Source organism: Myotis lucifugus, unplaced genomic scaffold (assembly GCF_000147115.1).
Source record: "Myotis lucifugus unplaced genomic scaffold, Myoluc2.0 scaffold_68, whole genome shotgun sequence".
In the NCBI taxonomy this organism is placed as follows: domain Eukaryota; kingdom Metazoa; phylum Chordata; class Mammalia; order Chiroptera; family Vespertilionidae; genus Myotis; species Myotis lucifugus.
The window spans coordinates 1,134,149-1,158,618 of record NW_005871116.1 but is presented as its reverse complement, the minus strand read 5'-3'; the positions used below and the strand labels follow the sequence as shown (position 1 = coordinate 1,158,618).

General features: G+C 46.5%; 1 protein-coding gene across 21 annotated transcripts in view; it reads left to right on the top strand.

Annotated features, from left to right (window-relative positions):
* PRLR (prolactin receptor) overlaps positions 1-24,470 on the top strand; it is a 60,447-nt gene that overhangs the window by 22,798 nt on the left and 13,179 nt on the right. For 6 of the 21 annotated variants that reach the window (XM_014457027.2, XM_014457026.2, XM_023754973.1 and 3 more), the window contains exons 1-5: positions 11,811-12,355; positions 15,017-15,166; positions 17,116-17,285; positions 20,297-20,466; positions 22,064-22,205. In XM_014457027.2, coding sequence (XP_014312513.1) covers positions 12,018-12,355; positions 15,017-15,166; positions 17,116-17,285; positions 20,297-20,466; positions 22,064-22,205 — 970 coding nt within the window. In that variant the 5' untranslated portion in view covers positions 11,811-12,017. Of the gene's footprint in view, positions 1-11,405; positions 12,356-12,479; positions 12,881-13,666; positions 13,746-14,973; positions 15,167-17,115; positions 17,286-20,296; positions 20,467-22,063; positions 22,206-24,470 lie in introns of those variants that run through there. The other 15 variants (XM_023754978.1, XM_023754977.1, XM_023754975.1 and 12 more) reach the window with 13 other exon arrangements.

Genomic DNA, 24,470 nt, shown 5'->3' with positions numbered 1-24,470 from the left:
CACACACACACACACACACACACACACACACATGCATACAACACACACTCATACAACACACACGCAGCGCCTACATCCCACTCCAGCGGGGACCTTCCCCTGTGTTTGCTCCATGAAATGGCAGGTTGTCCATAGGAGATCGTGTTTGTAGGGGTAACATTTTTATGGAAATCCCCCTCCCCCCAATTATAAAAGTAATAGCTTTTTATATTGTTTAGATATTTTAGTAATATTTTATTTCATCTTACTTAAAAAGTAATAATTCTTATTTTAGAATCATCCCTCCAGAGATCACCACTGCTACCATATATTGGCTGATATATTGGTATATAGATTTTCAGTCTTTCTTCTGTGCATGTGTGTAGGGAAACATGTATTAAAGTAGAAGGCAAACACATCTATGTTTTGTACCCAGTTTTCTTTTTCCTTTTCAGATGTTTCCATAGCATTAAAATTTTTATTACATTATTTTAAAGATTAAATGATCTTTTATTGTGTGCCCATACAATGATTTAGTTCAATAATCCTTTGTAATTCTATTTTTAGATTTTTTCCAATGTTCTCTTTTATTAATAACATTGGGGGTTCCTTTTTGTACAGAATTGGATTTTGCACATATCTGTTCATTTGGAATAAGTTCCTAGAGGTGTTTTTTCCAATTCAAAGTACATCTACATTTTTCAGATTTTAATTAATCTACCTCTAGAAAGATTGTACCAATTTGCACTTAAAAGATTAGGTGCCAGTCCCATCTCTACTATTGAGCAGCCAGAGTATTTTCCAACTGAGTGAGACCATCCTGAAATCTCACAGGGTTAAAACAAAATAAAATATTTTCTCTATAAATACTTTAAAAATTGAAAATCCTATTAAAACACACATTTCCATTATTATCAATTTTTAAACCACCCAAGACAGGCAGGCATGACCTTTCTTCGCCACATATCCCAATGATTAACACTTTGAACAAATAAAATTAATTGGGTGTCATTGAATTTAGAGGGAAGTTAACTCTAAATGCAATGACACCCAATTAATTGTATTTATTCCAAACTATTTACTGAGTACCTTCTATGCCTTGAGCTTTGCATTCAGCATGAGGAATACAGAAGGAAAAATAATCAACACGGTGCTTGGCATCAGTAGGCATCTAGCCTGGGAGAGTGTGGAGAGACAGAGATAAAGCAGGATTTACTATCAGTTCTGAGATAGGGTCGGGTCCTTGGTGCTGTGTAGGCAGGGCAGCCCCGCCTTTTGGGAGACCCAAGGGATTCTATCTGAAGGAAGAAAAGCTGAAGCTGAGGATGGAGATGCAGCCCGGCTTTTGGTTGGATGGCCATGTGCCAATCTTATTGCTTCTGAAACAATATTGAGAAATCACGTTTTTCTAGCAGCTATATTCATGCACAGAAAAGGAGCCATTTCTGAGGGACATGGTGGGAGAGCTAGATCCCCCATGGAGATAAACTTTGGGGAACACTAGATGGGTGTAATTTCTCTAGAAATCAGCCTTTTTAGTCAGTGAGATATGCAAGCTGAGTCTGAGAAAGGAATTGCTAGGAATTGTAGAGGGGATTTTAGAGAGTGTGGAATGAAGATAGAGGGGCAAGATATGGCAACTGGGCAGGGAGGGGATGACAGATGCCTAGCAGGTGTCTGCTGTGAAATGTGCTACCTGTCACCCCACAAGGTCCTTGCCCTTGTTAGCACACAAAGTGACGAAAGGCTGCATGTAGCCTTCAGGTGGGCAGAGAGTGAGAACTAGGCTGCCTGTTGGAGGCTGTCACCTGGTTTAGTCAGTCTTCATTCTGTGAACATGCAAGTGCTATGGTGTGCCCAGAAGACTTCTGTTAAGCAAGACATCTCCTGATCTGCACAGGATGTTCAAGTCAGCATTACCTGCTGCTCTTCCCATACTGACCCCCTGGGTCCGCTCAAGCGCCATGTGCTTGGCACATACACAGAGCTTTAAAGAAAAGGTGGGGGTTGTGATAAGGACTGTTAGGCAATCAAGGACGTTCCGAAATGCACTCTAGAAATCCAGGTGTAGATTAGCTCCTCTGCTTAGGCACACCCATGAAAAGCATCCCAAGCCATTTGTCTGACTTGCAAACAAATTGACAATTAACACAGAACTGCAAGTATCAGCAAAGCAGTAAACTTCGCTTCCAAATCATATTGTGTTGTGGTGATATTAAAATTAATTTCTGTCTCTAAAGCTGAATTGAGAAGCATGGGAATGTGACAAAAGGATGCCTGCCAGGCTAACGATGGGGAATTACTATGGACAATCTTTCTAGAAGAGTGTTTACAAAGATACGGAGAAATTAACTAACCTTTTGGATATGGACATCCTAAACTTTGCTTTTCCTTTGGTGGACTCAGAGAGGTTGCCTGGAGGACATGCCATCAGTTGTATGTTGAACAAAGAGGTGATGCTATTATTGTAAAGCAGTGAGTCGACAATGATTTACTAGGTTCCTCCAAGCCAGTGTCATGGTGGCCAAATGAACAGACATTTGCTTAGGCCACTCCACTTCCTTTTTTAAAAAAATATATATTTTATTGATTTTTTTACAGAGAGGAAGGAAAGGGATAGAGAGTTAGAAACATCGATGAGAGAGAAACATCGATCAGCTGCCTCCTGCAAACCTCCTACTGGGGATGTGCCTGCAACCAAGGTACATGCCCTTGACCAGAATCGAAACTGGGACCTTTCAGTCCGCAGGCCGACGCTCTATCCACTGAGCCAAACCAGTTAGGGCCCACTCCACTTCCATGTGAAAATACATCGGCACAGGAAGCCTAGCAACTATTGTACGTCTTTCTTGAGGTTCACTAATGGGATCGTGGATTTTTGAAGAAATCTAGAGAGAGATTTAATTATAATTGACAAGTGCCCTTCTCTTTTAAGGTGTTAAGCATATTATATCATATTTTTCTAAGAGCAGTTGTCTTACTTTGGGATACAGAAATACATCACTATTCACAGCTCACTGATTTAGCAACCACATCTCAATTGGCTTTGTCACCATCTGTCCCTGGGTTTAAATTAATGCACATGAACAGCTTTATTGGGGGAATCAATAAGGTCTGAGAGCATATCCCTCTGTAATATAGAGGACCTATTGATTAATGGGAAAAATAAATTGCAGAGCTCAAGATCAAGTGCTTTTCCAATAGATTTGTGAGTCAGAATAATGTGTTTTTTATATAGCCTTATAAAAATATTAGCCAGCCATCTATGGACATGTGTCAATGTGACCGTGTGTAGGGGCTGAATATATAGAGGAAACAAGACAGAGATTACTCTGAGACTTTGATGATGGTATTCACGACGAACACTGGCTGTAGGCCGGGTCACAGGCAGTCTTCTTATTCACAGCTCTTTTACTTGGTTAAGTATAGTAGTTACCATATAAACGAAGCTGTCTCTGGACTGTCGCTGGATTCATCAGGCTAAGGCTAGCCATTATACAGCCCAGCCTCTCTATATCTCAGAAGCTCACACCCAGAGCTTTATTTCTCAGCCATGTCACAGTCCACTGGGCATCAGCAGGGGAGGAGTGAGCCTTCCATCTATTGGCTGTACAAAGGCCTTAGGACCTTGAAGTCCTCAGTCTCACCTTCCTCTGGCCAATAATGAGTCAGAGAGAGGGAATGAGGATGTGTGAGAAGTTTTAAAGACCAGGAATAGACTAGAAGTGTAACATTTCTGCCCACTTTCAGAAGCCACAACTCAATCACCAGATCCCATCTACCTATAGGGGAGTCCAGGAAGTGAATTTTAATGTGCGCCCATAAAGAAAAAGAGAACCAAAATCTCATGGGTACCAGAAGTTATTACTCTTCTTGTGAATGGTCTCCTGGGGTTCTAACTGAGGTGGTAGGAAAAGTCAGGAATCTGAGAGGGAAAATGCTTTTAATACATTCTTGGGAATTTCTTCTTGTCAGCTTCTCAGAGGTGCACTCAGCCCAGTCTCAGTGCTCTAAGGATTCTCCCAGCAGGCATTTGGCCGAGGCATTACATCTTCCCAGGCCTCAGTTGACTGGTATGTAAAAGTGAGGGGTTGGATCAGAATTCTTTCCAATCTTTTGACTCTCTTCATATCCCAAATGGCATGATTCTAGAATGCCGGCTGTTCATGTCCTCCTAAGAGAAATAATCAGGGAGGCAGAGGGGCAATGCCATTAGACCGGTAATTTATTTTTATTTTAACTTCCCTTCTCATTTGCCAGCCCAAGTTTCTAAAAATTAAAATATGCAGAGTAGACAAGGTTGCTACCAATACAATAGTGATTTCTTTATGGCAAAGTAAAGTTGTTTGGGGGTTTAGATGAATGACAGCCCATTCACACACACACACACACACACACACACACAACACACACACACACACAGAGCCCTCTGTGAAACAATAATCTTTTTTAAAAAAATATATTTTATTGATTTTTTTACAGAGAGGAAGGGAGAGGGATACAGAGTTAGAAACATCGATGAGAGAGAAACATCGATTCAGCTGCTTCTTGCACGCCCCCTACTGGGGATGTGCCCGCAACCCAGGTACATGCCCTTGACTGGAATCGAACCTGGGACCCTTGAGTCCTCAGGCCGATGCTCTATCCGCTGAGCCAAACCGGTCAGGGCAACAATAATCTTTGAACAGTCTTCGAAAACATATGTTCTCTTCCTACTACTCTTGCCTTGTATTCATTGTCTGTGCAGTGGTAACAGTGCCATTTCGCTGGCTTACTAACATTTCCTCTTTGCTCATTTTACATAATGATGGTGTGTCAGCTGCAAGTTGGCCGTGGCTCTGCTAATATTGGCTGGGCTCATCTGGGTCCCGCCTGTCTTCTCATGTTAGAACCCAGACTGAGGGAGTAGCCACTCTCTGAAACATCTTGAGGGCGTCTGGATAACAAGAAAGCCTACCACAGACCTTGCAACTGTATTTAAGGCTTCTGGTTGGGCACAGTGAAAACAATGATAACCACTCCCATTCCATTGGCCAAAACTTTTCACACGGCCAAGTCCAAAGTCATTGAGGTAGGATGTGTTTCCTTCCCACAGGATGCATGAGTATGTCCAATGACAATGGGTGGGGATATACAGTCCTATGACTGGGAGGGAGCAAATAGTTGGGGACAATAATCCAGTCTGCTCACACCGCCTTCCACTGAAAATGTAAATGAAGCATTTCCCATTGTAAGGAAGCCACTCTACCTCTCTCCTGCTGTGGAAAGTCCTTGGGTTGGAGAGAGTTAGGAGGGAAAAACAGTCAACAATGGGGAAATGGAGGGATTTTAGCAAACATTTGTATAGGTCTCATTATAGGATGGGCACTGTTTTAAGCTCTTTGCAAATACCAACTCATTAAACTCTCATCACAGCTCTGTGAGGTTGGCTCCGGCATCATTCCCATTTTACAGATGAGGAAACTAAGGCACAGAGAAGTTAAGTAATTTGTCTGTGATTACATATCTAGTGAGTGGCAGAAACAGGATTCCAATCAACCCAGGTAACCTGGCTCCAACATTTCTCTCCTTCAACACTCTGAAGGGAAGAGAAATAGGAGGATTCTGGCATCATTGATTAGCTGGTTGCTGATATGCTGTGATTTTAGGGGAGCAAGGAAACCAATAGCCTCTGGATGGGTCAGACATTATTTCATTAAGACCTGACAAGTATGTTTTTCAAAACATACACAAAACTGAACACCCTGAGATCATTGGGACATAGGTCACTGTCCTAGGCACGGTCCTGCAGAATCTCCTCTCGTGGAGTTTACAGTCCAGTGGATAGAGACACACTATCAACAAATAAATAAGGAAAAGGTACCATAGGGCAGAGGGTGGTAAGTTCCATGGAGAGCAGTCAAGTGGGGTAGGGCAATGAGGAGCAGTGCTGGAGGTGGATTGAATTGGAAGACAGTGGTCAGTGAAGGCTTGCCAACAAGATGACATTTGAGCAATGGCCTGAAAGAGGTGAGGGAGATAAATATTTGATGAATGAATAAATGAATGCTCAAGCAGATTTAGCTCTCCCCGTGAGACCTGCAAATAAACAAATAAAAGATGACTTATTACTTAGGCCTGGCTCGGCCACCGTCTCCCCTGACGTCACTCAGGCTGATCTTGTGGTTGCCCCCTGCTCCTCCTTCTCCTCTCTCCCTTGGCTGCGGTCACTCCCAATTCCAACAAAGGGCCTGCTGTGGGACAGGAGGGGACAAAGCCCAATCTTTTTTATAAATGGCCAGGCACTTTTTGTTCCGGTTGGGAATAGGCAGGGATCGTGTGCGGCAGTTGTTCCCTTTGTTCTGGGTTATGGGAGAGAGGTGCGGGGATGATCTGTGCTGGCGTGATTGACATCTGCATGCCCACGCACGTGAGATGAGGCCACGCATATTTTGTTTGAGGCCACAGGGAAGTGAGCCAGACGTGAAAGCAGACAGAGCTAATAGAATTACTGAGCAATGAGTCAAGGGCAAAGTGTGAAACCTTTGAGCTCCAGGTTCCTCGTCTTTGAAATGGGAGCAATGATGTAGTAATAATAGTAACAACACTAATAGCTTCCCTGCCCACTGCACAGGAATATTATAAGAATAAAATGTGATAATGATATGAAGGAGCTTTATAAACCCTCCATCACCATGTTATTAGAAAGGTTTGCCATTTTATCTTTGATGTTGTTGCTTATTTGAGGCAGGCCTCAGTCTAAAGACTGGTCTCCCTCTGCTATGCTGCCTGCACTGTGTGACGGTTACCTCTCTGAGCCTCAGTTTCCCTGCCTATCGAGGCATTATCCCTTAGGTGAGGTCATGCCGGCCAGTGGTTCCAGCCCTTCCTTCCCACTGGAATCATCTGGAGGGCTTTTTTAAATGCCCCTGTGCCCGTGGGCCAACTCTGAAAACCACAGGTGTCTGTGCAGCAGCTTGGTAAACTGCAGAACATAACCTACCATTTACGGGTGTATTTCAGTTGTTATTGATTGTTATTGATTGGATTGTTATTGATTGATGATCTCACAAGGGACTCGTTTCTCTGAAAATCAGACCAACGTGACTTTTCTACCATCTGTCCAAAGTATCCCCTGGCCAGGAGGATTGAAACTCCCCCGGGTCCTATTCTTGCCTTCCAGCCAGGCAGGCTGAGCAAAAATCCACCTGTGTCGGATCAGAGATGCTGCTGGGAGGCCGAGCACGTTAGTGGGATTGGTGTCATCGGATTTTGAGCGATGCCTCCAGCCGTGGGGAGCACTCAGCATTCTGTTTTATTAAAGTGACTCCAGTGCAAAGGCATGCAAGTCACAGGGTGGTGATTTACCCCGATTCGATTAGGAGCCAGGAGATCTTTCTATTCAAGTCCCCATATGTGGAACCAACCCTGAGTCAGCTCCAGTCTGGACACACACTCTCTCTCTGCTAATCCTGGGCCTTCAGCACGCAGCCAACACCACACACAGCACTCTCCCTCCTCAGGAGTGTCTGCACGGAGCACAATCTGACAGATGTTCTTCCTGTAGTGGAATCGCAGGTTCATGGGAGAGGCGTGAGGGAGGGGTCTGGAATCCGAGGTGGCCATTTTTCATCAGCCTCTATACTATTCCTGATCACTTTCACAGAGCCCTGATGTTCTGACTAAACCACTGAGCTCTAATATGATGGTCATTTTCTGTAGAAGTGATTTCCTTGTGGAAAGTTCCAGAGTGTTTCCCATCAAAGGCTATTGCCGCAGTCTTTTCGCAGCAAGGGTTCAGGAATCTGGAGAAGGGGCTGCGACATAAATGGATACACTAGACAAGAAATATATATTTAGAAGGCATTGGGGGAGCCAGATGGATACCTACTCTCTAGGGGAGTGGTTCCCCGAATGTCTGGACCCATGGCTTTTTATTTACACATTTTTCCATTGACTTTGGACAGAGCTTGTATAAAGGCCTTAATCTTGTCCCCTGGTGTGAGCTCACTAATCCGTCCTCCTGCTCTCCCCACTCTGAGCAGATTATGGCCTCTGTTTTCCAGACTAAATGTTGGCATTCTCTATTGGAAAGACAGGCCAGACTCCTGGAAATCGCAGGGGACATGTAGGGTTCCCTCCCTGTTAGTCCAGCCTCAGGCCATCTAACCAGGGTGGAGCAGCAGCTTAAGGGGACCCAGTGAGCTGAGGACCCCAACCCAGCAGACCCCAAAGGAAGCAGCTAACACAGTTCCTAACATTGAATACAGTGGGTGAATGTATTTAAAATTCGTCTGCAAGAAATGAGATGTTTTGCACTGTTGGGACAAGAAAGGCATCTGAAATTTAATTCGGATTGATAATCAGGAGCTGTGGCAGGCAGTGCCCTAACGATTCAGCAGAGAACTGAGGGGCGGGGGGGGATGCAGGGCCTCCCTACCATCTGAGCCTTGACAAGACTTAGCAAATCCAAAGTCTGCCAGAAACTGGCGAATGTCTATCAAGAGTAGAATGAATTAAAAATGATGGCCTTTCTTTAGATGTTATATGAATGATGATGAGTGAAATGAAGTGAAAATGGATTTTGTAAAATGACATGTAACAACAAGGCTGAATCATACGGCTTGAAATGAAAGGAGCCAGACACACCCACTCAGAACATGCATATTGTATGATGCTATTTATATAAAGTCCCAAAGTGGGCCAAACGAACCTGTGGTGTTCGAAGTCCAAAGAGTGCTTTCTGTGGGGGAGGGGTGGGTAGAGATTGGGAGAAGACACCAGGGGGGTTTCTGGGGTGCTATTAGTGTTCTCTTTCTGGACCTGGTTGTAACATGAGCTTATTCACTTTGTGATAATTCGTTGAGCAGAATACTTAGGATTTGTACATGTCTTATGTATGATGGTCTTTAAAGAAATCCAGACCTTGGATTGGGCAGCCCTGTCCATGGGAATTGGGCTTGCAATTGCTAGGGAGGGCCTCAGAATTCCTGCCTCGCATGCTAGGCCCATTTCTAGAGTCAGGGTAAATGATTCAAAAATCTGAGCAGAACATTAGGGCAACAGTGGCAAATGGGGCAGGGCAAGGTAGGGACTGGACTCGCTTTGGGGATCACCTGATACCAGGTCTTAGGAGCAAGTCCCACAAAATGGTAGAGATGAGATGGGTGGGTTTGAGGATTTGCTCAATTCTGGGTGCACCAAAATGTGCGGATTTGTAGACAGTGGGACCTCAGATCTGTTATTTTGAACTCTCAGGAGGCCACACCGCCTCTCTCCTTGGGGTCAGCACAGGCTATGGGACCGTGGCTCTGATTTTCCATCCAGGGGTGTGGCTCTGATTTCTCGGAACAGCAAGCTACCAGGGCAAAAATTGCCAGATTTCTTTCTCAACTCTTGGCCTGGGTGAAGACACATGGCTTAATGGAAAAGGGCAATGAAGGAAAGCTTTTGGAAAGAGAGGGTCTGAACAGGCTCAGCATTGATAAAGAAGGGGGCGGGCTGAGGGGTCACACCACAATGGAACACAGCAGATAGGAAGGCATGTCTGAGCGAGATCATGGGAAGAGGCTAAAGATGGGAGAGTCCGTGAGGGTTCAGAAGCGAGGAAGCCAGGCAGCTGGTCATGGGCAAGGTGTGGGAGCGGCTGACTTGCTACAAACCTGCTCTTTGATTCCAAATCTTCTATTTCCAAACCACAGTCACACCCAGGGAGCTAGTGAGGAGTGAAGCCAAGATAATTGGCCTGGGGCAGAGGTGTGGGGCTGACTTTTTCCTAATCGGACTCCAAATATTTGGAGCCATTTGCCACTCTCGCTATCACTAAAAATTAGGTGTTCCACTCCAACTGGGATGAGTCATCTTGATCAAGGTCCTGTTAGCAATGGGAGGGTGGATTCAGAGAGGCAGACACCAAGTTCATCTCCAGCCTAGTGGCCGTCAGCCCTAAAACATGGTCAGTGCCAGCAGAGGTGGGCCTAGTGCTGGGCAAAGCCAGCAGGTGAGACCAGGACTCACATTCAGCACAGCTCCCTCCGGAGTGCGCCGCTGTGACTATCTTTCTCTCTGAAGGTTTACGTACCCGACCGTGTTTGTCCTGCTGGAGGGCAGGATGTGGAATGAGTGGGGAAATCGTTATTGAAACACAATAATGACACCACGATGCGTACGTCTACTTCCCCGGCTCTGGTGTTTCAAGGCATCAGAAAGTGCGCATGGCTAGTAACCAATCTGCAGGATAGTCAGGAAATCCTGGAGAGAAAAAATGGTTTCTTTTTAGTTCAGAAAATACTTTCTGAAAGCATTTTTATGTGAAAACTGTATCGAGGAGAGTTTCTTGGAGCCTGGATCAGTGCACCAGAAAGTATAAGCAATGACAGCATCTGCTCTTGCTGCCCCCACTCTGTTCCCCATCCAGGCATTTCTTTTGCAAAACACGTGGAGTCCCAATTCTGAGGACCAGTCTGGACAGCCTGTGGCCTCGCCCGAAGGTGTGGTTCTAACCTGTCGCTCTCGAGCATTTGGATGCAATGGCCCGAAGAGCCGGGCGCTCTCAATAAAAGCACATTATAGGACTTGGCCAGCCAGTGGGAGGAATTTCCATCCCCAAGCCCAGCTAAGATCACCAGCTCTCCAGGACAAAGAACTTGTCTGGGCCACCGGGCCCTAAACAAGCTGGGTTAGTGGCAGTCAAGTGTTTGAGATGCCCAGGCACCAGTGGGGCGGGTAGCTGAGATGCCTCTCTGGGCCCTGGCTCTCCTGACCCCGTCCCGCCCAAGGCTTGGCGGGTCGGCTGCTGTTGTCTCCGTTGTCTCTCCCCATCGCAGGGGGAATAATCGCACCGGCGATCACAGACTGTCCGCAAATCGGGATGATTCCTCAGATGTGCTCAGATTTGCCAGATTTCTCTCTCATGTGAGCTTACTTACCAACCTGCTCTGTGCTTCAGCTTCCGCATCTGTTCAAGGGGCTACCGGTGGGGCTATGTGAGGGTTCAATGAAATGTAAGTAATTCGGGTACTGAGCACAGTGTCCAGCCCCTAGTAAGTGCTCCATGCATAAGCCCATTATGAGTCTTTAACAGCTTGATTTCAGTAGATGATTCTGAGGAGTTAGATGGACCAGGTGGTTTAGAATGTAAAGTCTGGAAAAGCAAACTGGCCACCTCCCAGAGCCCCAGTGTAAGAGAGTCACTGATGACACCCATATACCCAACCCTCTATTGTCACTAAGACTTCATTTCTGAGAATGTTGGGGGAATGGGAGCAGGTGGACAAAGCTTTCAGGAAGCCCATTAGGGGGTGTCCAGCTGGCAAATGGGGAACCGCCCTCTGACCAGGAGAAATGGGCAAAGGCTGGTCTTTTGGGGGCTCATCAGATAATACTCAGTCCTTTCAAATGTCCCCATATGAGCAGCCTTGCCCCTGGGTATTCTTCCCTTGGTTTAAAAAAAAAATTTTTTTAAGGAAACTGTATGCTTTGTTTTTCCAAGCAGTTGCACTCAGTTCATCAACTCTGTTGTTTTCTGAGAGCTGCGTGGAGTCTAAAGAAAAGAACATTTAGAGGCTCTAAAACTGGTTCCAAGAGTAAAATAATATTAATAATAAATTTCTTGAAACTCTCAACCCTGCAGGTTCAATCTTACTTAACACTCGGCACCCAAGGGACTTGAATTATTACTGGGTTTGTCATTTCTTGTTTATGGGGCTTTTCCAAAAGGGAGAGGGAAACCACATGGAAGTTCACCAAAGTTCACCACGCGGTTCATGGCCATGCCTGTAGCCAAGATTTCCAGATCCTTCTCAGCCTGCACCTCCCGAGGAAGCCCCCCCCCCAACTGTGTGGCATCAATGAGGCCAAGTTGGAGTTGTGCCAAGTGCACCGATGTTCCACTGCTTTGCGTTTGGCTGGCAGAGCAAAGCCCTCCCAGAACGGCTCCCTGTTGTGGCACCTGTCCCTTCGCACCCACAGGGCGATGTGTTGTTAGGTGACTGCTGGGCGGAAGAGAGCAGTGTTCTTTGGGGTGTGCGAAAGGAGCCGACTGCCATGGCTGCCCTTGAATGTTGTCATCTGATGACCTCTGCTGGTGGGATTTCCCCCAGCATGTGCGCACAGATGCCTCTGAGCCAAGCCATCGGACCATGCTCCTCTCCCCGCATTCCTTCCCTCCTGGCTTGTCCTTCACAGAAAGCAGGGAGCAAGAGTCCTTTGCAAACACCCAGAATCAAGGGGTGCCTGGTCCCGACCCGACTGTCCTCTCTAAAAGCTGGCCTGCCGCCCTCTCTTCCAGTAAGCCTCTGACTCCCGCGGACGCAGAAGGCAGCCAACATGACGGGAAACGCGCCGTCCACGTGTGTCTGGATTTTGCTCCTTTTTCTCCACATCCGTCTTCTGAACGGTAAGTAAGAGCCGCCCTGCTCTCTTTGGGGGGGGGGGGAGGGAGGGGGGTGTTTGCTGGGAGGATGGAGCGTCCTCGCGGTCCTCTTGCCGTGCAGTTCTGAGAACTGAAAATGTGTTGCTAGGACGTTGTTTGCAGTGTATTTGGCGCCATTCGTGAGTGCAAACTATCAGTGCAAAGCTTGTCCCCCTGCAGACTTGCACCTTCATCCCGGGGGTGCAGTGAAGCAGCTCCACACGGGACCAGGGCTGCGGCCGGGCTGTCAGCCACCAGCTGTGTAACCTCGAGCCCTAACCTAATCGCTGTGGGTTCCCACCTTTTCAACTTGAGTAGAGTGATGGTGCCTCCACCTCAAATGAAATACTGTCTGTGAAAAATCTTAGAAAACCTATAAAGAGAGAAGAGGGATTGTTGTTGCCTGGCGGGAAATGGGTGCCGCCAACTCGACCACCTGTGCTAATGGGGCCAATGAGTTCACAGCTACCCCAGACTGTGCACCTGCGTGTCTACCCTTCGTATTTCTGGGTGTGTATACTTTGGGGTGCCCCTGTGTGTATATTAACTTCTCCATATGGGCCTGATTGCAACTGCTTCTCTGTGTGTACCTGTGTGGGTATCCGTCTGCATGTGCACCTCTGTGTGTGGGTATATTTCTGAGTGTGTACCAGTGCGTACTTCTCTAAGCGTGCACTTGCGTATACTTCTGTGTGTTTCTAATGCGGCTCCGTGGACCTGTGTGTGGGCCCGTGTGTGAGCCCGTGTGTAGGTGCCTATGTGGCTGTCCCTGGGTCTGTGTGCACTTCATGGAGGTAAGGCGACAGTCCATTCATTTTAACTGTCTCCTCTAAAGTGGATGAAGGGAACATTTGATAACTTTACTGTCCTCTATTGAGTTTCTAGAGGTACTGCCAGCAGCCAGTGAAATGTGAGAGAGACTTTCAGAGAGAGAGCAAAGGGAAACAGAGATGGAGAGAATCCACGGGGAAACGCTAAGAGCTCAGATCAGCAGCAGTGGCCTGTCTGCTTGTTTCTGAACCACAGGGCTTGGGTTTTTTAAATAAACTTTTCTTTCTACTTCACACACTCCTCCCGAGCCATGATGAGAACCAAGCAAAACCCAAGCCCTCGCATTAGCCTGTGACATTGCCGAGAGGACGAGCAGTGTGACTGCCGTGGGCAGCGCGAGCGCCAGGCGGGCTGGAGGGCCGTTTGGTGGGGCTTGGAGCTGCAGTGCGGCTCAGCCGACCATCAGCCCGGCGGCCTCGGTCCAGCCTGTGAGATGCCATTCACTAAATCCTGCTTTCTGACCAGTGTTGCCTGGTGCCCACTCGCCCCATCTTTTGGATCCGCTGCTCCGCTGGAAGTTCTGGCTCAGGAGCCAGCATGAGGGGTGAGGAGAAAAGAGAGGGAATCACTGCCCCCTAGTGACTGAGACCCACACCTGACAGCTCTCCTTCCAGCTCCTGACTCCAAACCAAGCATGCAGGCTCCCAGCTCAGTGAAAAGGACTGACAGGGCCAACTCTCAGGGCCACACATTCCCTCTGGGACCTGGCAGATAAGGAAGAGAGGAGGGGCCAGCTCACCAAAAGCTTCGGGGTTTAGGCAACTGAAACATTCTGTTCCCTTGACGTATTTTCCACGTCACCTCTTTCAGACCTTCTAGCTTCCAGCTGGGCCTGGGCAGTCATCATGGTAGCTCCGAGCCAGGAGACCAGCTCCCCACTCCCCCACTTCTCTCCATGGTTCCTGTCTCCCAGAAGCCATAGCATTGCAAGGAAGCGCTTCGTCCCTCCCCACATAAAGGCCCAAGGAGAGAGGGGGAAATGTGAAAGAAAAGGACACTGACAACCAGGATTCAGAAATGGGGGTGGGGATAATGGGGAGACACTGTGAGACAGGGTTACAGGTCAAAGTGGAGTGGAACTAAGGAAAAATGAAGGGGAAAGGAAGGAAAGGAGAAGGAACAGGAAGGAAAGGAGATGAGAAGGGGGAGGGGGAGGAGGAAGCTGAGGGAGGAGCACCCGTGACACAATGAATCACAAAAGATCAGAGGTGTGTTCCTTGTGAGGAAATGACAGAAAGATGTAGATCAATGAGCAGAGGGACAAGTGCCAGAGAGCACTGTGTCAGCAAAGGGGGAGAATTCATTTTACCGCCACCCTCATGCTGTGGGCGGGTACCAGCTGCATAGACTCCATGGGCTTCCAGAAGGGAACACACTCCTCAGCCCATCCTACTCTCTGTTGGAACTTTACAGTTTGTCACTTGATCCTAGGTTGTTGTTATCTCCATCTCACACAGTACACACACACCACCACCACCACCACCACCACCACCTCTCCATTACCACTACAAAGCTCTCTCCCTTTCTCACGCTCTCTCCCTTCCTCTCTTTTGTCCTCTCTCTTTCTTCCCCCCCTCTCTCACTTTCTCTCTCTCTCTCTCTCTCTCTCTCTCTCTCTCTCTCTCCCCCCATCCAGCCAACAAGGGACAGCCCACGGAGGAGGGTTGTTAGATGCTAGCACTTTGGCATTTCTGAGCCCCCCACCCCTAGGCCTCTTCACCCAAGACCCCATCACTGGCAGGGTCCCATAAACCTGCTTTTGTCACCAGCAGGATGATCGAATGCTTGAATGGACCTTGAGATTGATTCCAGTAGCTTCTGGCTTTTTCTAGGACAGTCACCTCCTGGGAAGCCCCAGATCTCGAAATGTCGCTCCACCGAAAAGGAGACCTTCTCATGCTGGTGGAATCCGGGGCCGGACGGAGGACTTCCCACCAACTACACGCTCACCTACAACAAGGAAGGGTGAGTGCGCCCGCTCTCCAGGCAACGCAAGGCTGCTTCTGAGTGAGAACTCCCACGTGGCCCCGGGTGGCCGCTAACAAGGCTCTTTCTTCCGGGGAAGGGACCCCAGCATCCACGTCCACATTCTCCTGTCATGTCCGTTAAGCGCCATCTCAATGTGCGTCAGCTCCTCCGCCAGCTCAGCAATCCCACGTAATGGCCCCTTATCCGGAGCTTTGCTTTCCGGGGTTTTAGTGACTGGCGATCAGCCACAGTCCAAAAGTATTAAATGGACAATTCCAAAAAATAAACAGTCCCTACGTTTTAAATTTTGTGCCATTCTGAGTCACGTGATGAAATTTCACACTATCCTGCTTCATCCCACCTGGGATGTGAGTCATCCCTTTGTCATCCCGGGTAGCTACCCGCCTGTTAGTCACTTGGGTTATCAGATCCATCAAATAGCCCGATAGTAGCCTAACGCTATGTCACATGCCTGTGTCCTCCTCATATCATCTCATCACATCGGCCTGTATCCCCTCACTTCATCAGGAGAAGGGTGAGTACAGTAGCATAAGGTATTTTGAGAGAGGGAGAGAGAGAGGGAGAGAGAGAGAGAGAGAGAGAGAGAGAGAGAGAGAGAGAGAGAGAGAAAGAACATTCATATAACTTTCATTACAGTATATTGTTATAATTGTTCTACTTTAATATTAGTTATTGTTGTTAATCTCTTACTGTACCTAATTTATAAAATTAAACTTTATCATAGGTATGTATGTATATATGTATAGAAAAACAACAGTATATATGTGGTTCGACTCCCTAGCATTCCAGGCGTCTACTTTGGGTCTTAGAGCGTAGCCCCATGGATCAGGAGAGACTACAATAGCAATGTTTCCAATTGCCTGTCCCCGACTTAGGCTGCAGCCCAAGGTCCCATATAAGTGTTGGCTGAGTGTTAGTTCATTTCAAATGCTTATCTGTAAGCCTGCTGCTATTTATAATTATTTTACTAATAATTACTTTTGCAACATAAAAAGACAACCATGGAACATTAGCTTTTCAAACTAGTTTTGTGTCCAAGAAAATTAAAAGCCCTCTAGGAAGGTGAGGTTTTTCCCTTAGGAAATTGCTAATCCCAGATCCTTGATCTCCCAGAGGGTGTATTTGGAGCCCAGGTTGCAGGGCGGACTGAAAGAGGTCATCTGTGGGTGAGGATTTCGTTACCCCTCAGGGAGAGCCGTCTCCTTCCTCAGAGAAGCACCATTTACCGGTAGCAGCAGCTGGCCCACCGCCCAGCGCCGGCACTCTGTGTACACAGAGCTGTCAGCCCGTCTGGGGCCCACAGGGTGTCAAGTCACCCATTCAGCAGCTCCACTGGCAACCCGAATGGGATGCTCCTCCACACCTGCGGGGAGCGTCTCGCGTGGAGGCCCCCAAGGCTCAGGAGAACAGACTGATGAGCCTCTTGGGCCTGAAATATCTTTCTTCACAGTCACATCACTGTTGCTGACTGGTGCAATCTGAAATATGCCGGCGTCAGCTTTTATTCTCTTGCACCTTTTTTAAATGAAATGTAATTCAATCTACATGTGCAACAAATGCTGCATGTGCATGCCCCCTGAGTGTTAGGTGCAGGGGAAGGTCCCTGTTTCCTGAGATGACCCAGGGGCGGGACCTCGGGCATGGTGGTGCCTTGGCTGTTGAAAGTTCCAGCATATATTGTCACAAAGCCCACCAGATACCATAGAAAGGAAGGGTTGATGAGAAGCAGAGTCAGCAAGCTCTGAAGTGACACTTCCACCCCCTTCCCCAGCATTCTCTCACCTATCTCTCTCCCAGGGCTCAAAGCTTGGGGGTGCCGTTCTTCAGCGCTGATCCCCAAAATCCAGTGGTATTGACCTATTAAGAAAAAAACTAGGCTCTTTTTACTACTTTCTTACTCACTCCTAGTGTATAATATGTTGCAGAAATCCGTTCACCTATGAATGTCCAGACTACAACACCAGTGGCCCCAACTCCTGTTACTTTGACAAGAAGCACACCTCCATTTGGACAATGTACATCATCACAGTAAACGCCACGAACCAGATGGGAAGCAACGCCTCAGATCCGTATTATGTGGATGTGACTTACATAGGTAAGGGGATGGGTGAGGAATTTCTTACTCCATCACAGACCTACCAAGAGTCAAACTTCATTTGAGTCTTCCTGGCTTAAGGATGAATCACCAGAAAGATGAGAAAATTCACACTATTTTCGTCAACTAAGAATTTTTATGGAATCATTCATGACAGTGTTTGGGGTCCTTGTGTTTCTCTTCTTCCCTTTGACCTTTCTTCCCATCCCCTTGCACCCAACAGGAGTGTTCTATTTGTGCTTCTCTTATCAATCCTTCCCTCCAGCCCTCCTCCTGCAATCAGTGTCCCCTTCCCCCCAGGCAAGCTGGGACTTCAGTTCTCTCTCCCCCTGGAGGACGGAGCTGCTCACCAGAGTAGCAGCTCATGGAGTTCATCTGCTTCTACACCCACAGGACCAGCTCCAACGGCTTTGCCCAAATTGAATTCTCAATGTGCACATACTTCTTAGCAACTGGAACTCTTCTTTTACAAATAAAGAATTTGGGGAGTAAAGCATGTTGCTTGAACAGCAGGCTGAAGGCCACAACCACACGTAGGAGGTTTGCGGGCCCCATTAGCAAAGCAAAACAAAATCAACCCAAGAGCTGTTTCTTGCTTTGCGTGATCCACATTGAGCTGCAGGGCAAGAAGGCATCACTGCAGTGGCCTCTGTGGTTTAGCAGGGATGACAAAGGGAATCTTAGGACAAGACATGGGTTAGCCAGGATTGGGGTCAGCCCTCATCTTTGATAATAATCTAGGGAGAAGTATTAGATTCAAGATTACCTAAGATTTACCTAACGCCACCCAACAAGGGAAATTAGGCTGGGAATCTCAAACACGCACGTGCATGTCATTGCATTGTCATGTTATCAGTGGCTAATAACACCGACTGGCTCACATTTGAATGTTTTCTGCCCCCAGCAAATCATTGCAATGAGCATGGAGGTAGAAAGTGAATTGAATCTTAGTTTAGGAAAATCCACAAGGTAACCCACTGACAAGTCAGAATACAATAAATTTCAGTCATATAAATTTACTTGAGATATGTAGTCTTTAAGATGCCAAATGCCAAATAATTTCTTCTTTATGGTTCTTTCTTGAATTGTGTTGCCCTCAAAGATTCAACTAGTATTTGAGAGCAAAACAGTGAAAGCAAAAAAAGTTCTAAAATGAGTAACTGCTGTATCACTTGAAAGCAGTGATTCTCAACTGGGGTCTATTTTGCCTCCCACAGATATTTGGCAATGGCAGGAGACACTTTTTTTTAAATGTATTTTACTGATTTTTTACAGAGAGGAAGGGAGAGGGATAGAGAGTTAGAAACATTGATGAGAGAGAAACATCGATCAGCTGCCTCCTGCACACCCCCCACTGGGGATGTGCCCGCAACCAAGGTACATGCCCTTGACCAGAATCAAACCTGGGACCTTTCAGTCCGCAGGCTGATGCTCTATCCACTGAGCCAAACTGGTTAGGGCCATTTTTTTTTTTATTATCATAGCCCAGGGAGGGGAGACAAGGGTATTACTGACATCTAATAGGCAGAGACCAGAGATGCTGCTAAGCATCCCACAATGCTCAGGTTGGCCCCCACAACAAAGAATTACCTGATCCAAAGTACAAATGGTGCTGAGGGTGAGAAACTGCTTTAAAGAATCACCCTGGACATTGTACATGGGCTTCTGCACAACATTTTTTTGATCAGAGGCATTTCTCAGAATTGTGTTTAACTTAAAACTTCTATTGAATAACTGATGTTTGTTTAGTGAGTGCATATAAAATAATCTTTCGTAGGTATTTACTTGGTAACATAGAAGCATTAGGATTAGTGGCAAATTTTCTAACCTTCCTTTTGTAGGTAATTACAGGTTATAATGTCAAGTACACTATAGCTACATTCACTCTTATGCCACCTGGTGTGGAGAGTGGGCTGAGGAGGTAATAAATGAAGTGAGAAAGTATTACTGACTAGCAAGACTGAGACTAGGATGAGGCAAGCCAGGGTTCTAGGCATCTCACTCTTAATGAGGCACTCACAGACTTGTACTTGAAGGAATATGAGAGTAAGTGCCTCCTTAATTTTTTTTAACATGGTAATATACACATAACATAAAATTCACCATTTTAACCATTTTAAAATATGCAATTTAGTGCTCAGTATTAGTTCATTCTCAATGTTATGCAACCATCACCACTATCTAGTTCCAGAAAACTTTCATGACTCCAAATACCCATTGAGTAGTTACTCCAGATTTCCCCCCTTGCTCCAGCCCCACTAATCTGCATTCTTTCTCTACAGATTTGCCTATTCTGGATATGTTATATATATATGGAGTCATATCGTAGGTGGCCTTTGTGTCTGGCTTCTTTCACGTAGTGTAATGTTTTCAAGATTCATCCATGTTATTGCCTGTATCAATACATACTGCCTTCCTCTTTATGGCTGAATAATGTTTCATTCTATGGATATTGTTTAGCCATTCATCAGTTGATGGACAGTTGGGTTGTTTTCACGTATTGGCTATTGTGAATAGTGCTGCTGTGAGCATTCATGGATGAGTTTTTGTTTGAACACCTGCCTTCATTTCTTTTAGTATGTTGGCTAGGACATGAAATTGATGGGTGACGTGACTTAATATTTAACCTTTTGAGTAAGTTCCAGACTTTTTCCACAGCATTGCACCATTTTCATTCCCACCAGCAATGTATGAGGGAATGTCTCCAACACTCTCATTTGTTATTTTTCATTTCTTGAATTTCAACCATCCTAAGTGGGGATGAAATGGTATCTCGTTGTGATTTTGATTTGCATTTCCCAAATGACTGATGACACTGCGGATCTTTCATGTGCTTGTTGGCCATTTGTTCCTCCTGAAACTTTTTATCCTACATATCTCCCTTGCTTCAACCTGATCCCAACTCTGCTGACCAGCACCTGACATCAAATACAAGGTGTCTCTTGGAAGTCATATAGTTTTGTGTTCAAATACCCCTTTTACTAAATATGGGATTTCTTTCCTATTTTCAGTTGAACCAGACCCTCCAATAAACCTGATTTTGGAAGTAAAATATCCAGAAGACCAAAAACCGTACCTGTGGATAAAATGGTTTCCACCCACCCAGGTCGACGTAAAATCCGGCTGGCTCACACTACAATACGAAATTCGATTAAAGCCTGAAAAAGCAAATGAGTGGGAGGTGAGTCAACCGCGAGCATTTGGAAGGAACCATGTCCTTTGACAAAGATTAAACCCTTGTTACGGGGAACAGGTCTTTCCTCCTAACTACTAGGCATCATGTTGCCCTCCTGATGCTGATGTCGAAGGGCCTTCTCCCCTCCTTTGGGGTTGATGGAGTGCATCTTCACAGCTCTCCCAAGGCTAATCCCTTCTTTGCACTGAACAATCTCTTCCACCAGGTTTCTAAACCACCTCCTTCAGGATATCATAGATCTAGACACCTATGAGAGTACTTCAGTGGCACTAAGTGGGAGGAAAAAATCTCAGTGTAAGCAGTCAATGAGCAGTGGCATTTTTATTCACTTCAAATTATTTTAATGTAAAGAAATAATACAGAGGCCCTGGCCGGGTAGCTTTTTTGGTTGGCGTGTTGTCCTGATATGCCAAAGTTGTGGGTTCAATCCCCAGGTAGGACACATACAAGAAGCAGCCAATGAATGCACGAATAAGTAGACCAACAAAATCAATATTCTTTCTCTCTCTGTCTCTCAAATAAATTTTTTAAAAATAATAAGTAATACAATAAATTATAGGCATTCTGATATTCCACTTTAAGTACTTTGGGTCAGTGGTCGGCAACCGGTGGTCCACAGACCACTGGTGGTCCGTGAGGTTTGAATGGTTGGCAACCATTGCTTTAGATTGTCTCTTTTAGAAAGGAAACATTTTTAAACATAGCCCAAATAAAATCAGACATTGAAAATTAACTAAAATTTTTACATAATTCAAGTAGCCTGTCCGTATTTTAGTTCCCCCAATTGCTTCAAAAAATGTCTTTAACAGCTAGTTTGTCCAGACCAGCATCCATCCAGGACAATGCACGTGACTGGTCATTACTTATGTGCCTTCAGTCTCAGTGTGCTCAGTCCCGTAGAATGCTCTCTCTTTTGCATTAATCTGATTAATTCTTTGTGAGGTCATTTTGCTAATTTCTCTGCCCCTATATTTCCTGTAACCAGACATTAGATATAAAGAATTGATTAGATTCGGGTTGGACAGTTTGGGGCAAGAGGACTTCAGAGGTGACATTATATTACTTCCTATCACATCATGTCAGGGGACACAAACCATCTGGTTGACCTCATACATGATGCTAAAACTGACCCCTGGTTTAGGGGTCAACCTGGTGTCTGAATTGTAAAGTCACATTTAATTTGTGCACTATTGAGTCAACATACATCCCAGTTCTCTAGTGGCTTTACTTGAATGATCCTTGAATCAGTTACTTCATTGGGGTTCACAAAATAACTATTTTACGATGTCATTAACTGGTCACCTTCTGTAAAGTAGAATTTTGAAGGCAGTGAGGAGGGTGCGGAATATTTGTCTTTCTGAAATAGAGTTCCAAATGGAGAGGTAGAAAACCTGTTAATTTTTGTGTGAACAATGTTTCAGAGTGAAAAGGGATGGGCTGAGAGGGTAGAATGGTGAGAGCAAGGTATCTACTAAGTCTGATCGCCTGGCCTCACTCCTCCAATAGTTTCTTCTCTAAGGGAAAAGTCTGTTTCTTCAGAACATAAGTCAGAGTGACTTCTGTTTTCCTTGCTCCTCCTTAGGTTCATTTCGCTGGGCAGAAAACTCAGTTTAAGATTCTCAGCTTATATCCAGGAAAAAAATACCTTGTCCAGGTTCGCTGCAAGCCAGACCACGGATTCTGGAGTGAGTGGGGCCCAGAAGGCTCCATTCAAATACCTGATGGTGAGTGTCTTGGCTCCGTTTTGCTTATATCCTTAAATATTTTTAGAATAGAATGGATATAGTAAATTTGGGTGTCATCACTACTAATAGAGAAACTATTTTGAGCCTTACTTAGAGGAATGAGTATAGGTACGAATATCGTTTCTCTACCCAACACAAAGACACTTGGAAGTGTAGCAGTGTTGGGGTCACTGTCGGTGAGGACCAGTTTCTAAAGCTGCAGACATGGGCTTGGTGTGCGTCAGAGGGCTTGATGGTCATTCTGCCTTCCCCGTCTGCCTATCCTTATCATTTAGTCAAGGTCATCATCTAGTTCTCCCAGAATTTGTAAGGTGGTTTCCCATTGTAAGGGCCTGAGCTGAACTGATTTTCAGTCTCTCATGTCAATTCCACGTTGGTCTCTTAGTTACAGCACAGTAAGTGAGAGGCCCATGATTCTAACAGTGCCATTAAACACGGTGCCTTGTATTTCAGAAGAGAACAATTCATCTTGCATGTCCAAAGTACTTTAGGGTTTACAAAGTCTTTCCCTTGTTTGGTCCTCCCAACCCTCTGAGGTATTCAGAGAGAATCGAATTGCCATTAAGAATTAAAAGTGAGGAAACTGAAATTCAGTGAGGTTAGAAGTCTTGCCCAGAACCAAGTGGCAAAGCCTAGTGCTTGTGACAGCTTGCCTGGCCAGAGTATCAGGAGTTGCATTGGTTTGTCATACTGGAAAGAGCTGTGGGTCATAAGATGTACATGCATCCTGTTCAGCCCTGGCTCTCACCACATAAAAGCACAGGGTCTACAGGCAGAAGGCCTGGATTCAAATCCCAGCCTACAACTTTACAGTAACATGCTAACGAGTATATCACGCTTGCAGTGGTTCTCAACCTTCCTAATGCCACGACCCTTTAATACAGTTCCTCATGTTGTGGTGACCCCCAACCATAAAATTATTTTCTTTTTTTTTAAAATATTTTTTTATTGCTTTCAGAGAGGAAGGGAGAGAGAGAGAGAGAGAGAAACATCAATGATGAGAGAAAATCACTGATTGACCGCCTCCTGCCAACCCCCTACTGCAGATCAAGCCCGCAACCCAGGCATGTGCCCTTGACCAGAATCAAACCCAGGACCCTTCAATCCACAGGCCAATGCTCTATCCACTGAGCCAAACTGGCTAGGGCTCACCTGTAAAGACTTTTTTTTTATTTCTTAAAGTATTACAAAGAGTATTACACATGTTTCCTTTTTTTCCCCCCCGTGACATTCCCCCAGCTTCCCCCACCCCCCAGTGTCTTGTGTCCATTAGTTATTCTCATATGCATGCATATAAGTCCTTCGGTTGATCTCCTACCCCCCCCAACCCTTCCCAGGGTTCCCACTGTAGTTTGACATTCTGCTCAATGCTGCTCTGCCTCTGTATCCATTTTTGTTCATCAGTCTATAATGGTCCTTATTATCTATAAATGAGTGAATTCATGTGGTATTTTTCTCAGCTTCCCAGGGGCCGTCTCAGTCTCACAGGGGCCGTCCCAGCCTCACAGGGGCCGTCCCAGCCTCACAGGGGCCGTCTCAGCCTCACAGGGGCCGTCGCAGCCTCACAGGGGCCGCCTCAGCCTCACCAGGGCCATTTCAACCTCACCGGGGCCGTTGAAAGTTCACCAGGGCCGTTGCAAGTTCACCGGGGCCGATTCAACCTCACCGGGGCCGTCTCAACCTCACTGGAGCCTTCTCAACCTCACCAGAGCCTTCTCAACCTCACCGGGGTCGTCTCAACTTCACCGGGGCCGTCTCAACCTCACCGGAGCCTTCTCAACCTCACCAGAGCCTTCTCAACCTCACCAGGGCCATCTCAACCTCACCGGGGCCTTCTCAACCTCACCGGAGCCTTCTCAACCTCACCGGGGCCGTCTCAACCTCACCGGGGCCGGCTCAACCTCACCGGGGCCGTTTCAGCCTCACCGGGGCCGATTCAACCTCACCGGGGCCGTCTCAACCTCACCGGGGCCGTCTCAGCCTCACCGGGGCCGTCTCAGCCTCACCGGGGCGTCTCAGCCTCTCAGGGGCCGTCTCAACCCCACCGGGGCCGTTGCAAACCTCACCAGGGCTATCTCAACCTCATCGGGGCCGTCTCAGCCTCACCGGGGACGTTTTAGCCTCACCGGGGCGATTCGACCTCACCGGGGCCGTTTCGACCTCACCGGGGCGTCTCGACATCACCGGGCGTTTCGACCTCACTGGGGGCGGTTCAGCCTCACCGTGGCGGTTCTACCTCACCAG